General features: G+C 40.7%; 1 protein-coding gene across 2 annotated transcripts; it reads left to right on the forward strand.

The window, feature by feature from the left end:
• The first annotated feature begins 310 nt into the window (after positions 1–310).
• BZW1 (basic leucine zipper and W2 domains 1) lies at positions 311–13,745 on the forward strand. 2 transcript variants are annotated; one of them, XM_044241263.1, is made up of 12 exons: positions 311–416; positions 1,655–1,728; positions 3,691–3,867; positions 5,492–5,586; positions 6,488–6,553; positions 7,160–7,295; positions 8,142–8,251; positions 8,393–8,563; positions 9,024–9,170; positions 9,701–9,839; positions 11,364–11,486; positions 11,928–13,745. In XM_044241263.1, exons 2-12 carry the CDS (start codon positions 1,665–1,667, stop codon positions 11,957–11,959), a joined length of 1,260 nt encoding a protein of 419 aa, XP_044097198.1. In that variant the 5' UTR covers positions 311–416; positions 1,655–1,664; the 3' UTR covers positions 11,960–13,745. The 2 variants fall into 2 exon arrangements, with proteins under 2 accessions (XP_044097198.1, XP_044097199.1); XM_044241264.1 differs by lacking the exons at positions 311–416; positions 1,655–1,728; positions 5,492–5,586 and having other exon boundaries at positions 3,790–3,873.
• Positions 13,746–16,439: the final 2,694 nt, after the last annotated feature.

Raw genomic sequence — 16,439 nt, forward strand, 5'->3', positions numbered from 1 at the left:
GGGCTGGAGGGGGTGGGCGCGGGGTAAGGGGTGGGCGCGGGGCAGCTGCTCTTCTACCCCCTCCACGTGCTGAGGCCGGCCGAAGCAGAGTTGGGAGAAAACACGCTAGTCTGGGTACATTTCCGGAAGACCCGGCTCCCCACAGGGAAACAGAGAAGCCGGGGCGACTCGCCTCCCGCTCCCTCCGGCCTTCCCACCCCGAGCCCCGCGGAATGGAGACGGCGGAGGCCCCGGGCGGCGCCGCGGCGGGCCGCGGGGGAGGACGCCGGGCCGGAAATCTCGCGATAGGAGGCCGGCCGGGGCGGGGGTGACACCTCCTCCCTCCTCCTCGCGTTAGTTCCGGTCGCAGAGGAGACACCGCCGCAGTTGCCGCCACCTCGGGGATTTCTGGCTCTTTCCTCTTCGCCTTAAATTCGGTGAGGCGCGACGCCCGCTTGTCCCCGGCCGAGGTTGTGGCCCCTCGTCGTCGGACAGGGCGGGGGCGCGGGGGTGGGGGGGAGGACGGGGGGTGGCGGGTCAGATGCGGCCCCGCTTGAATGGGCCCGAGCGGAGGCCGCCGCATGAGGCCGGGCGGGATCCGGGGCCTGGATTCGAGGGTCACCGCCGCCGCCTCGCCGGGGAGATCGAGGGCGTGCGGCCGGGGCCGGAACGTGGGGCCCGGGCGTGCGCTGCGGCGCCGGAGACCGAGGCGGTGGCCGAGGCAGCCCCCCCCCACCCCCGCGCCGGCCGCGCTGCCCGGCCTGGGTAACAAAGCCGCTGCGGCCTCTGTTGGGTGATGTACGCGTGGGGGGTTCTGGCGGGCGGGGCGGGGGAGCCGCCACCACCTCTGCGGCCGCCTCCACCGCCGCTGCTGTGGCTGGAGGGCGGGCGGATGTACGGGGCGGCGGGGCCCCCGGCGCGAAGCGCCTCGGCGCCTGCGGTCCGCTCGTTGCGGCGGCCGCCGCCGCCGGCGACGGGGTCAGTGGGGAAGGGGCTGCGGACCGGGACCAGCCCCTACGGCACCCCGCGGCGGCCGGGGGGGTCCTGCGTGCGGGCGGGTTGTCGCGTTCCAGCGGCGGGCGCCGGAAGGGTGTGGAGGGGAGACACGTGCCGGGGAGGAGACTTGGATCGCCGGGAACGGGGCAGGGAGGCTAGGCCGGCTCTCGGGGCGTTTGGCCGGCTGGGCTGGTGCAGGCGGCCGCCGCAGTCACAGCCACCATGGGTAGGGGGGTGCCGCTCAGAAACCCCTCTGTAGACAGGATTCAGCTCTTGACCGGTGTCTGGAAATGGACGTACACGTTTCTGTGTACCCCCTGACTCTTTTAGCCGTCTGTGGTGCTGAGAAGTAGTGGAATAAAGGGGAATTTAAAGAGGAACGAGAAGGAAACCGGTTATGTTTATGACGGGTGATTTGCCACCACTCACTGTGGTGCTGTGAAGGCATTTAAAAGTGTACATCCCACCTTTAAAGGGTTTCTTGTAGGGAGAAATGCAGGTTTTGAAGTTACATTTAATTCAGGCAAAGGTAATTCTTTGTTTCCCCCAGGTCTGTTTCCAGGCTGAAAGTTTGTGTTAATATTTGACTTATGTGTGATGAGACCAAGGTTTGTTGCTTTGGTTTTAAAATGAATGTTAATGGCAGTGATATTTTTAAGGCCTTATTTTTCTTTTCTAGGGTGTCTTTTATGAATAATCAAAAGCAGCAAAAGCCAACGCTATCAGGCCAGCGTTTTAAAACCAGAAAAAGAGGTAAATATTTGTGTTTTAATATCTCTCTTCACATCTCCAGAATAACTTTTATATCTTGGTTTCTCTGGCAGGCAGTGGTTTAATAGTGAACTTTAAAAGAAAATACCAGAGGGGGCACCTGGGTGGCTCAGTGGGTTAAGCGGCTGCCTTCGGCTCAGGTCATGATCTCAGAGTCCTGGGATGGAGCCCCACATTGGGGTCTCTGCTCAGCAGGGAGCCTGCTTCCTCCTCTCTCTCTGCCTGCCTCTCTGCCTGCTTGTGATCTCTCTCTGTCAAATAAATAAATAAAATCTTAAAAAAAAAATTACCGGAAAGGAACTTGAATTTGTAGTTGACTGCCATTTCAAATATATCCTTAATATTTCTACTGTTTTTCTAAGCCTTTATTTTTTAGTATCAACGTACGTATCTTTAAGCAGGTTAGTGAATGGTCTTTTTATTGCAAGGCTAAAGTATATTTCTTTCTTTTTTTTTTTTTTTTTAAGTATGGAGTGCATTTTCACTAGCTCAATTTTATTCAAGCAGATTTATGCTTGAGGGAAAAAGTTAGCTAATGAAAGGAGAGCTATTGTGATTGCTAATTCCTCCCAAACTTTGTGAAACTTTGTGAGAGAAAAACCTTTATGCGTGGAAGTTAATTATGGAACAGAGTTCACATTGTAGAATTAGTTAACTGCTTCTGTCTATTCGTGGGTGGTTAGGCGAATATTTAATTCTGTAGCAAGTTCCTATACTAGTGATACAAAGTTAAATAGGTGTGGTCACAGGTATATTTTGTATCCTGCTTAATACTTTCCCCCCAAATCTTCCAGTGTTACTGCTCAAAAACACCTGTTGACCTTATTTTACAGGAAATAGAATTGGGTCAGCTACTGGTGATAAATCGTATTACTTTATCGTAGGTAGCAGACCACTCACTGATGTATATTACAGAGATGTATATTACAGAGTCTTGTAATCCCTGCTCATGGACTCTCCTCTCCTAGTGGGGAGACCGAAGACGATTTGATGCTAGTCTTTGCAGATTTTTTTAGATTTTAGATTTTTTAGATGTAGCCTGGTAAATTTTCTCAAGAGGAGGAACAGAAATTGGAAACCAGAGCAATTCAGCAGTGATGGGGGAAAGTCTGTGTTCTTTTTAATGTGTTTAGTATCAAGGAATTTTATTGTTACTGGCATCCGGAAGAGCTGTCACTTCCCCAGTTCCAGATAGAGATCACTCATGCCCCCCTAGTTCTTGGTGATGGGGTTCTGGGCAGCATGAACCGTCATCCAAATTTGTCTGAGACTGAACACAGTTCCCAGGACATAGGCTTTCAGTGCTAAAACAGAAAAGTCCTGGGCAGACAGGGAGGAGTTGATTACTCTAGTGCTGTGTGAAAATTAAGATAGCATCTAACCTAGATGGAGAGGTCAAACCCTGTCGTCCATGACGAGTGTAGTAGCAGCTCAGTAAAGGCTGGGTATGCGCGTAAGGCACTGTTAAGTACCAAATGAACGATTTAAAAAACAACATAGAAAGTGTTCCAGGCACTTCGAGAAAAGAATGGAGAGTTCCGGTGTTTGGACAAAATTTAACTCAAGAATAAAATTTACCTGAAATTTAGAGGATGCCCTAAATTTCAGAAAAGCCCACAGGCAGTAGGAGAGCATTTAGGGTAGAAATTGTCTCATGGCTATAGGAGCACACTAGCTCGTTTTATAACTCCTCATTTATGAGACTTAAGTGAAAAAATAGTGGGGGAAAAAGCCACGCAGTTCTTGTGACTAGGTAGTCCTGCCTTGCATTGCAGAGAGTGTATGTTTAGGTCTTTGCTTATGTTGGTGTTTTACAGCTGTTGAAATCAGTGAGATTGTGCTAAATATGGTTCATTTATTCAGAACTTAGACTTTCGTAAGGTGGTGGTTTTGTGGCATTTTGTAAGCCTGTTAACACTAAATGTTGTGGGGTTTTCCCCCCAGATGAAAAAGAGAGGTTTGACCCTACTCAGTTTCAAGACTGTATTATTCAAGGCTTAACTGAAACTGGTACTGATTTGGAAGCAGTAGCAAAGTTTCTTGATGCTTCTGGAGCAAAGCTTGATTACCGCCGTTATGCAGAAACACTCTTTGACATTCTGGTGGCCGGCGGAATGCTGGGTAAGTGTCTGGGTTTTGTGGGAGGCGGAATGTGTAGAGATCACGTGGGATTCAGAATCCGAGCTGTTTGACAGTCCTCTCAAATTGGGGTGGCTTTTTGGCTTTTACCTCAAGATTTTTCCATTTTTTTCCTCCCTTATCATAACAACCTAGCAAATTTTCTTGCTCTGTCTAGCTCTATAGTTAAAATCTGTTACAAAACCATAATATTTGGGGATGCCTTTTCTGATACCTATGTCCTTACTACATTCCCAATCAATAAATTCTTCCTGCTTGTGTTTGAACATTCTCAGTTAGTAGAGAAACCCTTACCTCTTCTGTCTTATGAAATACAACTTCTGTGTGCCGGAGGACTACTGCACTCCTAAGTACATCAGCTGCTACCCACGCGCGGCTATCCGTCACGTGGGATGTGGCTGATCTAAATTGAGAGGTGCTGTCAAATACACATTGGATTTTAAAGACTTAATAGGAAAAAGAATGTAAGACCTCTTAATAATATTTTGAATACTGAAATGCTAAAATCAGTATTTTTGATATGTTGGGTTAGAGTATACTAAAATTACGCTATTTTAAGTAGTTTTAATAAAGTTCCTTCACAATAGGAAATGACCTCGTGTGGCTCACAGTGTATTCCTGTTGCACAGCAACTTCTGACTCCTCCCTCCGCTCTCCGCGCTCAGGGAATCTTAAGAGAATGTGTCATTTAGCTCTATATCGTCAAATGATGGTGGCACTTTCCTTTCCATGGCTCTTTAAAATATTTCAGAATGTTTTCAGTGGTAACTGTGTTGCCCCTCACAGCCAGGCTGATAGAATCAGAACTCAGGGTGGAGGCTTAGAGAGGCTTCAGTGACTTACATGCAGTCGAACAATTACCCGTGGTAGAGCCGAGGAACATGTAGTCATATGTTCTAATGCCTAGTCCAGTGAGAATTTCTTCCACTGCGTTATCAGTTTATGGTAAGAAATACCCATTTTCTATTTACAATACTACCAATAAGCCTGCTTTTAAAATTCTTTGTAAAACCTTCACTAAGGAAGTTTTTGAAGATACCTTAGAGAGAATAGTAAAACAAACGTCTTGTCTATTACCCAACTTCCGTAACGGTTAACAGTCTGATCTGGCTGTGTCCCCACTGACTTCATCCCTCTCCCCATATTTCTAAGTATGTATCAGATACCACTTTATCTGTAAATACATATAAATGTATGTAAAAGATAAAGTCTCTGACTTGTAAGTTTTTACCGCCCAACCTCTTCGGCAACTTACAGGGTGGTTTTATTTATGAAAAGTTACGTTACCAAAACCAACTCAGCATCTCCACTTGTGTGACAGATTTGATACTGCTGAGTGGTTATTAATACAGCTTTATTTGAGTTACTAATACACCGAGTTTATTTGGGTTGCTGAAGGGGGTTATTCCCTTAAATTGTTTCACTTGATTCACACATCCAGAACCAACTAGTCATACTCCTACTGAGATCCTGACTTAGCTTCCAGATCATCTTTTAGAATTTTTATCATTTTATTTTATAATGGGAATCCTTCCAGAAAGTAAGATGGAAACAATTACTAATTTTCAGTGAAGGTCACTGCAAATTGTTTGTAAATATACCTCAGCCCCAGGTGGTACGCTGGCAGATGACATGATGCGGACAGATGTCTGTGTGTTCGCGGCACAAGAAGACCTAGAGACCATGCAAGCATTTGCTCAGGTAAATGAGGCTTGATTTATCTTGGTTAGCTACCAGCCATCTGAATAGGAAGAGTATACTTTGAAGAGGTTGCAAGTAAAAGGTTGAAGGAATTTGAACTGAAGGTTTAGAGATACTTTTTGGTGCAATATAATGAAATGTGTTAAGGAAAACAAAGCAGAAAAGATTGGATTGGTTCTTTTCCTACTTGTCCCTTTGGAATTAATCCATTTTTAAGAAAAACCTCAAGCTGAAAAGGAAAATCACTTCCCTGTCATGATTTCCATCATAGAATTATTCTACATATAATTTTTTTTTTTTTTAAGATTTATTTATTTGAGAGAGATCATGCAAACAGGGAGGGGTAAAGGGACAAGCAGGGGCTTGGTCCCAGGACCCTGAGATCATGACCTGAGTCAAAGTCAGACACTTAACTGACTAAGCCGCCCAGGTACCCCTGTATATAACTTCTTAAAGATGAATAGGTTATAAGCAGATTAGCTTACCAATCAAAATTTCATTTGAAGCTTTCGTACATAGTTAGGTTTGTTATTGTAAGCAAAGAATTCATGTGTATCTAGCCTAGAAATTGGTTGTCTGTGTCATTAGGAAAGTAAAACTATATCTGTGCTCTTACTCTATTAATATCCTACAAATGGGTAAATGACTTGTATTTGGGCAATAATTAGTCCTTGCTTTTAACATTTGGCAATAAAAATCTGTTGTGGGATGGCTTAAGTGTTAGATCATATAATGTAGGGTTTGGGAGTGGACAGACTCTTCCTAAGCTGGCTTACACAGTTTGTAAACTCCTATCCAGCGGAAGGTTTTCTTTGATGTTCTAAAGATTCTGAGAGATGCTCAGATCTTTTAGGAATCTGGCAACTATAGTTATGAAATTATTAAATTCCTTTCTTCATAGGTTTTTAACAAGTTAATCAGGCGCTACAAATACCTGGAGAAAGGTTTTGAAGATGAAGTAAAAAAGGTATGAAGAACAGTATGCTTTATGGGAACAAAAGGTCGGGGTCAAAGAGGAGAACATTGTATCTTAATTCTGCCACAGATTTGAAATGATTAGCTATTTATGTGGCCTGAAAGGTAGTTTGGGGTATATCATTTAGTTCAATTTGTTATACACAGTTTCTTAGCTTGGTGTCCAAACAAGTGACAAAAGGCTAAAAGTCAAAATGAGGTCTGTTCAAGATAGGGGAGAGAGGATTAGAGCTAAGCATATTGAGGAAGAAATTTTAACATACTTGCTGTTGGAGTCTTGGGTATTCTGTTATAGGCAGACCAAAGAGTCTAGTAACATTAATAGTAACATTTATCATGTTTCAGGCACTGTTGTAATTATTAACTCATTTAATACAAAAATCTTGTGAGGCAAGTTTTATTATCCACATTTATTTATGAGGAAACTGAGGCACGGAGGTTAAGTAATTTGCCCAGGATCACTCAGCAAACAACTGAAATAAAAATTTGGATGGTCAGACCTCAGAGCCCACACTTTTTTAACCAATATAGTTTGCCTTACTGCTTCTCTTTGTGTAATGCATTGCTCTTTTTAACCTTTAATTATTTACTTTTATAGCTGCTGCTGTTCTTAAAGGGTTTTTCAGAGTCGGAGAGGAACAAGCTGGCTATGTTGACTGGTGTTCTTCTGGCTAATGGAACACTTAATGCATCCATTCTTAATAGCCTTTATAATGAGAATTTGGTTAAAGAAGGTAATGACCTCTTAGAAAAAAGTTGTCTTTGGTTGGCTGTGGGTGGGGATAAGATCATGAAAGATGTGAACTAACACAAAAGCTAGAATATAGTTTATGTAGATATGGCTTGTGTAATTGTGTTAGTTTTCTTAACTATCCTTTAATTTAACAAAATTCATTAGATGATATTTCATGTATACCTTTGGCTCTCTTTAGGCATACAGCAAATATCCAAAGCTCAGACAAAATGTGGTTATAACCTAAAAAGAGAAATGCCAGGGAAACCCAGAAAGATTAATTCCAGTTGGGGGATATGTTGAACCAAAAAGGAAATAAGGTCCCTTTGTCATTTTCATAGTTAAATAATCCTTTATGGTTAAAAAACTAACTTTTTACATTTTTTTAGGTTTTTGTTTTGTTTTTTGTTTTAAGGTTTTATTTATTTATATGACAGACAGGGGGCGTGGGGGAGGGAGAAGCAGGCTTCCTGCCAAGCCGGGATTCCAGTGCGAGGCTGGATCCCAGGACCCTGGGATCATGACCTGAGCTGAAGGCTGATGCTTAACAACTGAGCCACCCAGGTGCCCCAAAAACTAACTTTAAAACTAGACAACTAGGTACTTAATAAGACACCTTGTCAAGTGTCAGTACCATTACTGTCATTTTATACATTTCAAAAGCAGTGTTAATAACTAAAAATACATAACTAGTAACTTACAGAAGAGAAATTGGAGTGAAATGCTAAGCAGTTTAGTGGTCGAAAGAAGTTTAGGGAGAAAGTGAGTAATTCTATGCCCCTTGAAAATAAGGGGATAGAACGGTTGAAATCCACTTATCTATTAAGTAAGCTCTTTTGTTCTACAGGGGTTTCAGCAGCTTTTGCTGTAAAGCTCTTTAAATCATGGATAAATGAAAAAGATATCAATGCCGTGGCTGCAAGTCTTCGGAAAGTGAGCATGGATAACAGACTGATGGTTTGTAGTTTGCTTCGTGCTTCTGTTCTTCACGACACTTCAAGTGTGATGAGGGAACTTCAGTTTCTAATCTGTGAAAAGAGGAGGTGTTTTTCTTGATAGGATTAAAGATCATTTAACCCGATTAAATTCTCCTTTCAGGAACTTTTTCCTGCCAATAAACAGAGCGTCGAACACTTCACGAAGTACTTTACAGAGGCAGGCTTGAAAGAACTTTCAGAATATGTTCGGAATCAGCAAACCATAGGAGCTCGAAAGGAACTCCAGAAAGAGCTTCAAGAACAGATGTCCCGTGGTGACCCATTTAAGGATGTAAGATATTTTTATTTAAACCATCTTAATGATTTCTTTCTGGCAGAGAAAACGATTATTCACTTGAGAAGTTTTCAAGTATTTCACCACAGTGGGTTTTCATTAATAGCTCTAGAATGTTCTGCTGGGGCTTCTCGTCAGTCTTTTTCATATTTAGTGCTTTACTGGTGCCCAGAAATGACAATGCTTGGGGATTTTGTGGGTTGCAAGCCAGTGGATAAATCATATATTTCCATCTCTGTCCTTTCCTAGCCAGCTTGCTTGTGTGTAAGTGAAGGTTTGGACTAGAGGTCCATCCTTCCCAGTTCTGAAAGGTCTCTGCTTTCGTGTGGTACACATGTAGACACTGCCAGTTGCACGGAAAGGTGTTTTTATGTTTTTGTAAAAGATCTGCGTTTGATGTATGGAGTGTACATACCAAAATTGATTTCTTTTACTAAATTTGAATTCTTTTTTGCAGATAATTTTGTATGTCAAGGAGGAGATGAAAAAAAACAACATCCCAGAACCCGTTGTCATTGGGATAGTCTGGTCCAGCGTCATGAGCACCGTGGAGTGGAACAAAAAGGAAGAGCTTGTAGCAGAGCAAGCCATCAAGCACTTGAAGGTATCAGAACTATGCCTTTTCAGAACATTTCTCTGCTCTTTTTAAAGTGGGGACACGTGAGCTGATACTGTACTTAGAGAATGTATCCCATCCTATGGCTCCTGGGGATGAACATCAGCGAGTAGACAAATAACTATTCATGGTAGTTACAAACTATTGATGATCTTTTTAAAAAAAGTCTGACTTCAACTTTCTTTGGTTCACGAGTTAAAAACAAATACACATTTAAAAATAGCATACACCTGCAATTTGGTGTTTGCTTTTACGGGAGTATTGGAAAATAAGAGCCCTCCTGTTTTATCCTCTAAAGTACTAACATCGTATTGACTTGTCTAGAAGCCCTGGTGTGATATTGCGTATTTGACTTAGACACTTTGTAGCTGCTGCTTTGTTTTATTTGCTTGCTTGTTTTAGTTTGCACAACATAGAATATAATTCACAGTGATTTTAAAAGATCTGTATCTTAGGAATTTTGAAATGGAGGGTCATTGTAATAAATGGCAAAACTTTTTCTCCTTTCCCTTTAAAAGCAATACAGCCCTCTACTTGCTGCCTTTACTACTCAAGGTCAGTCTGAGCTGACTCTGTTACTGAAGATTCAGGAGTATTGCTATGACAACATTCATTTCATGAAAGCCTTCCAGAAAATAGTGGTGCTTTTTTATAAAGGTAATTTGAAATTTGAATTTGGTGATAGAAATCCTAGGGGTGCCTGGGTGGCTCGCTCACACAGTTAAGTTTCTAACTTCAGCTCAGGTCGTGATCTCAGGGTCCTGGGATTGAGCCCCCATGGGGCTCCATACTCAGCAGGGAATCTGCTTCTCTGTCTCCCTCTAAACCCGCCCCCCCCATAAAAACTTAAAAAAAAAAAAAATCTAGAATACTGCTAATAATTCCAGTGAGGAGCTGTCTGAACATCAGCTCCATAAAATATTTTACTTTAATCATGGGACAAAATTGTCTCTAATTGAATTGGGTGCTTTTTAGTCCACTTATATATCAAAACATCTCTAAACCTTACTAAGTTAAAACCTAAAATCGTCTTGATGTGTCCTCAGACTTCACCTCCTATTCTCTATCGGTTCTCTTCCCCAGACACACTTGTTACATTTCCGTAGTCTTGGGCCTATGACAAGTTAACTTCGCATCATACTCTACCCCATTACCCATTGTAGACTTTTACTTGTCCTTCAAGACTGTAAAGATTATAAAACCTTCTGTTTAGTTACTATTCCATTTCTGTGATCCTATTTCAGAAAACTGGTCTAAAGTAGTAATAAAAATAAGCACTTTGTTGGGAGAGAGTCCATTGCAATATTTACATGGTTGTTAATAATGTTTTCTTCAGTTCTGCATAAATCAGACCACTTTGACCCCAGTAAGTGTGGTTTGTGTGCACATGTAGTATTTCCATGCTCTGGTTTTCATAAATGATTTTGTTGGTTCGTATATTCTAAACTTAGAGATCTGTATCCCCACCCCCAAAATTTTTTGCTCTTAAGAAAGAGTAGGGTGATGAATTCCCAAGTATTCAGGCTCTGGTTATAGTTCGGTTTCTATATATAGCTTACAGTAAGGTTTCTTAAAAGTATGCCCCCATTTATATCTGCCTCCCACTCTTAATTACTTATAAATAAATCCTAGAAACCTTTATTTAATTAATTTTTCAGTATGGCTTTGTAAAGTACATGGACTTGTTTTTGTTTTTAGTAAGACCACAGTACCATTGTCACACATAAAAAAATTTAATGATACCCATCAGATACCCCTAATCATTTATTACAAGGTTTCTCAGCCTTGGTACTGCTGGTATTTTGGGCCATTTAACTCTAGTTGGTGACAAGCCTGTGCATTGTAGAGTGGTGAGTAGCATCTCTCCCTGCTATAACAACCAAGAATGTCTCTAAACATTGTCAGATGTCCTAGCGAAGGGGGCTGTAAGTTGCCTTCAGTTGGGAGAATCACTGGTTCAGTGTTTCCTAGTTGCGGGTCATACGTTGGCAACAAGTTGATAAAGCTTTTCGTAATGGAGGACTGTCCTTAACAGAATTGAAGAAGCCAGTTGAGCGTTTCGAATACGGTAATTATCGATACCTTTGAGTAGGCTCAGTTTTGCCAGGCAGGCAGTTCCGCTTTAGGTGGCCTCTGACTTTGCCTGAAAAGCCCCAGATGTAACAATCGCTCTCTTTGTAGCTGAAGTCCTGAGTGAGGAGCCCATTCTGAAGTGGTATAAGGATGCGCATGTTGCAAAGGGGAAGAGCGTCTTCCTTGAGCAAATGAAAAAGTTTGTAGAGTGGCTCAAAAATGCTGAAGAAGGTAAGTCTTGTCTTTGGCGCAGTTTGTGTGGTAAAGCCCGAGAACTCATTTTAAAGCAGTCAGAGAACGTAACTACCTCTTTTCATTGAGGTAATGGTTATCATTGAGATAACCATTCTGTACCTGGAGTACAGATTTTTGTTCATTCGTGACCGACCTGCCAATACTCATTTGCTTTAAGGCAGGTGGGGAGAACTTGACTTGTGAAATACGAAAGTATTCTGATGGCTTGGCCAGTACACTAACATACGTATTCGAAGGGAAATTGAAAAATTTGAGACTACTTACTAGATTTACAAATGGAGGTTTTTGAATATCCCCCTTTTAAGTAGGTGGTTATTAATAAAATTACTTAATTGTAATAAAGAGCTTCAAAGTTAATGGAACTTTTTGCTTTCTGATATTTACATAATGCTTGACTGCATTTTTCCCCTTTTCTAGAATCTGAGTCTGAAGCTGAAGAAGGTGACTGAATTGTGAAACTACACCCTCAGTAAAGCAAACAGGAGTTGTAGATAAAATGTCATGTCTCATGTGTCCTGGTTCTTACATCTTCCTACCTCCCTATATCAAGCATGATATAAGGGCTTTCATGGCAAATTTTATTTTAACTGTTTCTATGGTTACTGGAAATGTTGGGTTTAGTTTCTAAAACCATGTTTTAAGTAGCTACAGGAGCTATAGATTTGAATCTAATGTTGCATTAGTCTTTTCAGTTATCTTCTACCTCCTGTATTTTCTACTGTAATAATGTAATTTAAGGCCTTCCACAATGAACAGTTCACTTTATTCCCTGGGTTTTCTATATAAACAGTTTTCAAGATATGATTTGGTTAAAAATAATTTGTTATAAATATTCTGTTTGCAAATTAAACTGTAAAAGTATCCAAAGTCTCAAAAGGCAATGATTTGTGTGATAATTTGGTATGCCCAAAGCCCTGCTCATCAATGAAAATCTCATATACAGTAATTGAATTCATTAACATGAATCTTGAGTATTTGGACCATTGCTTGCATGTTGATATTTTCTTAAATTTTTAACCCTGGGTGTTCTTGAACTCAGTTGTTTGCTCTCTGGTTTTCATCCTTTAGTAAAGCCATAGAGAACAAGCTTAAAAGTGAGTTCTTTGGGAAATTTTATATGGCAGAGGTAATGGGAAGAAGAAAAGTTGAGCTTTTTCCCATTGAGAAACTTCTGCATTCAGTTTGAATCTTTCCCTGAAAAACAGAGGGATATTCTTCTCATTACACCCATTTTCAAAAGTACCTTAGTAAAATCTTGTCATTTAAAGTATTTTACACTTACCGTGCACTTCGTTTGAAGTTTTGGAAAGGACCCAAAAGAACGGGAGTTAGGGGTGCCTGCTGGCTCAAGTCGGTAGAGCATTTGACTCTTGATTTTAGGGTCATGAGTTTGAGCCCCACACTGGGTATAGAGATTACTTCTTGGAAAAAAAAATAGTGTGAGTAAAGGAAATGACTATACTAAACCTAGTGAGTTAAATGTTAAGTGGTCAGCATGTTCTAATTGAGACTCTAAGTGTAACTCATTTCCTCTTGGCTTGAAGTATTTGTTGTAAAGAATGAAGTGTAATGGCCATACATTCCCACGTGACCACACTGGGTCAGCTTCATTCACGTGACACGCTTACAGCTCAAGCGGCAGGCTGTTAACATACCCACGCTGCCATCTTTTTAAATTGCCATGAGCCAAATAACTCTTTTGTACAATTGACCCATTTATTTTAATGGCTGCCTTTTAACTTCCATTTTTCTTTTCTTGCTGCTACCCATATATATATTTTATATATATATGTATATATATATACACATATATGTGTGTGTATGTGTGTGTGTGTGTATATATATATAGTCATTAGAAAACAAAATACAACCACTTTGGTGGAGAAACTTCATGTTAAAAGTGAACATTTTGAGAGGTTTTTTTTTTCTCTTGATGAAAGAAACTAACTTGGAATAATGCCACCAGAGACTGAATGGAAATTGCCCCTTTCAAAGGTGCCATTCTCATGAGCCAAGAATTTGAGAGAATAACGTGTAATATATAACCTTATGAAGAAGAGCATTATAACAGACCATTGTGAATGGGGTGAAATTGTTAAATGAATAATTTTGATAAAGTTTTCATGCACAGGCAAAATGTATTCACTAGGTTTCTACATAGTGATCTGCTTTTACTTTGTAATTTGTAGTCCTCAAAAGACTTTTTTTAAAAAATAAAGTCCATCCTTACACTTAGGTTAGAGGTCAGTGTTCTTTCGTTTATTTCTATATATTCCATGTCAATACCTAAGAGTAGGTATATGTTATGTGTTCAGATGTCTCTACTGTGTTAAGCATTGAGTAATTGTCCTTCTCATCCTTACGAGTCCCAAACCAAACACCCACACAGAATTCTGATGTAGCGAAAACTACATTTAATATATCTACAGCCAAACCATTGCATGTTACTGTCGTACAGAGTGTACCCTATTTTATTATATACTGTGTATAGTGAAAGAGTGTGTAGTCTTCCAGAACTACATTATGATCTTTGTCTGATCGTAGTTTTTTCCCTTCATAATGACAAAGTAGTATTTTACTTACTACAGTATTATAGTAAATGGATAAGTGTAAAGAAAGGGAATGCTTCCTAAAGACTGCAGATTTTCATTTTGAATTTTAATTGGTAATTTTGGAACTCCGCCTCCAGTGCCCACCTATGGCATCAAATATGCAATGCTTAATCTAGATGTTAAAATTGTACTTGTAATTATGGTTGGATAAATGTTAGTTGATTTTCCAAACTTGGTGTTGGTTTCTAAGGATAAGTAAGTCTTCTTGGGTGCCATAATTAAACATGTTTAGAGCAGATCATAGGTTTCTAAGTATTGTCCTAGGGATATTTATTAGTCTGTTCTTATGAAAATTCCAAATATCAAAAATTCTACAGGATATTTTGACAAAGCATAGTGATGGTGGTGAGAGGAGATGCATGGGAGTAAGAGTTGTATAACTGCTTTACACATGAAAAAGAGGAAGAGGGATATTTTTGTTGGCTTTTGGTCCCGCATGGCAGTGACGTCACTCCCACTGCAAATGCATGACGTAGTGTATCTTCTTTTAAAGGGGAGGGGACCTAATGATAGCCATTTGCATTGGCAGACATCTCTTAATGCACATGTGTCTCCGGAGACAGGATTTTTCCTGCCAATCTTAACAATTGGACTTTACACCGCAGCCCGCCATAGGCAACAGACATATCATTCCCCACTGGCTTGGAAGGTCTTCACAGATTCTTACCTGATTATAAATGTTACATTAAGTAAAATCATTTGGGATCCTTCTAATATATAAAAGTCAAAATCCTAGGTGAATGGTTTAAAGTCTTTAGGCTAACACGTGGATAATGGTATTGAAATTTACTGATGAAACTACAGGAGATTAGGAACTGACAGAAATACTGGTTGGCTTTAGGTGTAACAGATGCCAAAATTTTAGTGTGCATAATCACTTGGACCACTGGATTACCTTTGTGAAAGTTTTCTTCAAACGCTATTTACAGGTGTCATGTAAAATAGGTTAAGCATTTCTGTGAGAATTCTGGTAAATTGCCTTGCCAAGATTTTTATGTAAAGTATTAATCCTTTAGCATTGATAGATTGTGTTTCTTTTCACCAGCCTACTGAAGCCTACATTTTTAAAATATAATTAAGTTTTTCAGTAGGTTTTATTTAAGTGGACTCTAGAAGATGGATGTACTTCTGCTTTCATAATAATTTATAATTGGCTTTTGTTTAAAAATGAATTGCAGTGGATTTGTGCCTCAACCCAGTCATCCCTAATTGTATGACACTGTGGATTAGAAAACCTTCCCGACTCCCTTTGCCAGCTTTTTCCTCCCTGTTTAACTGGGCAATGAGCAGCCATATCAAATCCAAGCCATTTTTAAAAATCTCTTTTTTATTTAAATTAATTCAGTTAGGGTGATGTATTAGTTTCAGAGGTCGAGGTCAGTGATTCGTCCATCCTACAGAACCCCCAGTGCTCGTTTCTGCGCACGCGCTCCTTCTTGGCCATCACCCAGTTACCCATCCGCCACCCCTGCCCCCCCAGCAACCCTCAGTTTGTTTCCTCTGATTAAGAGTCTCTTACGGATTGTCGCCCTCTCTGGTTTTGTCTTTGTTTTTTTCCTCCCTTCCCCTATGATCCTCTGTTCTGTTTCTTCAATTCCACATGTGAGTGAGATCATATGATAATTGTCTTTCTCTGGCTGACTTATCAAGTCCAGTCTTTAATTTTAAAGTTTTTCATGCCCTTACAGTTTTTTCTTGTTCTAGGAGTATAGTCTCCTCCCCTCTTAACGAACTGAATAAAAGGATGAGGATACTTTACAGATGCGCTCAGTCACTGTCAACTTAGTCATTAGAAATTTTTAATAACCTTACTTAAATGAAAAGTTCAGTTGCTTGTGGTGCCCACTGTAGTGCCATAGAGGAGGAAACACTGGTGAGAAATCTGAGTCTTGTTTTGTCGACTATTTGAAGGGAACAATACCTTGTTCAAACTGTGACATAATTAGAATGTCGATGACTGTTAAGCGCAGGCTTGGGAATTGCATCAAGTATATACGTTGAATTTGGGGTGTGACAAAGTTTTCAAATATAATTGAGCTATTCCACTTCAGGAGTTTCCATTCCATAGAACTGTTTTACAATAAGGACAAAAATAGTTGAAACCATTTTTTAAAGCTGAAATCCCAAGGGCTGTGCTTAAGCGGTTGACCTAGAGGTTACTGTTAGGGAAATAAGGGACCCATTATAGACTGAAGCCTCTATTACTTCAAAAAGATGTTCTATGTTCTCTGGCATCTTAAGAATATTTTCTCTGTAAATACACCTCATTTCCATTCTAGTTAGGAGTCATGGACCCCGGCATGGCACACAGTTGAAG

This window comes from Neovison vison, chromosome 3 (genome assembly GCF_020171115.1).
Source record: "Neovison vison isolate M4711 chromosome 3, ASM_NN_V1, whole genome shotgun sequence".
Lineage (NCBI taxonomy): Eukaryota > Metazoa > Chordata > Mammalia > Carnivora > Mustelidae > Neogale > Neogale vison.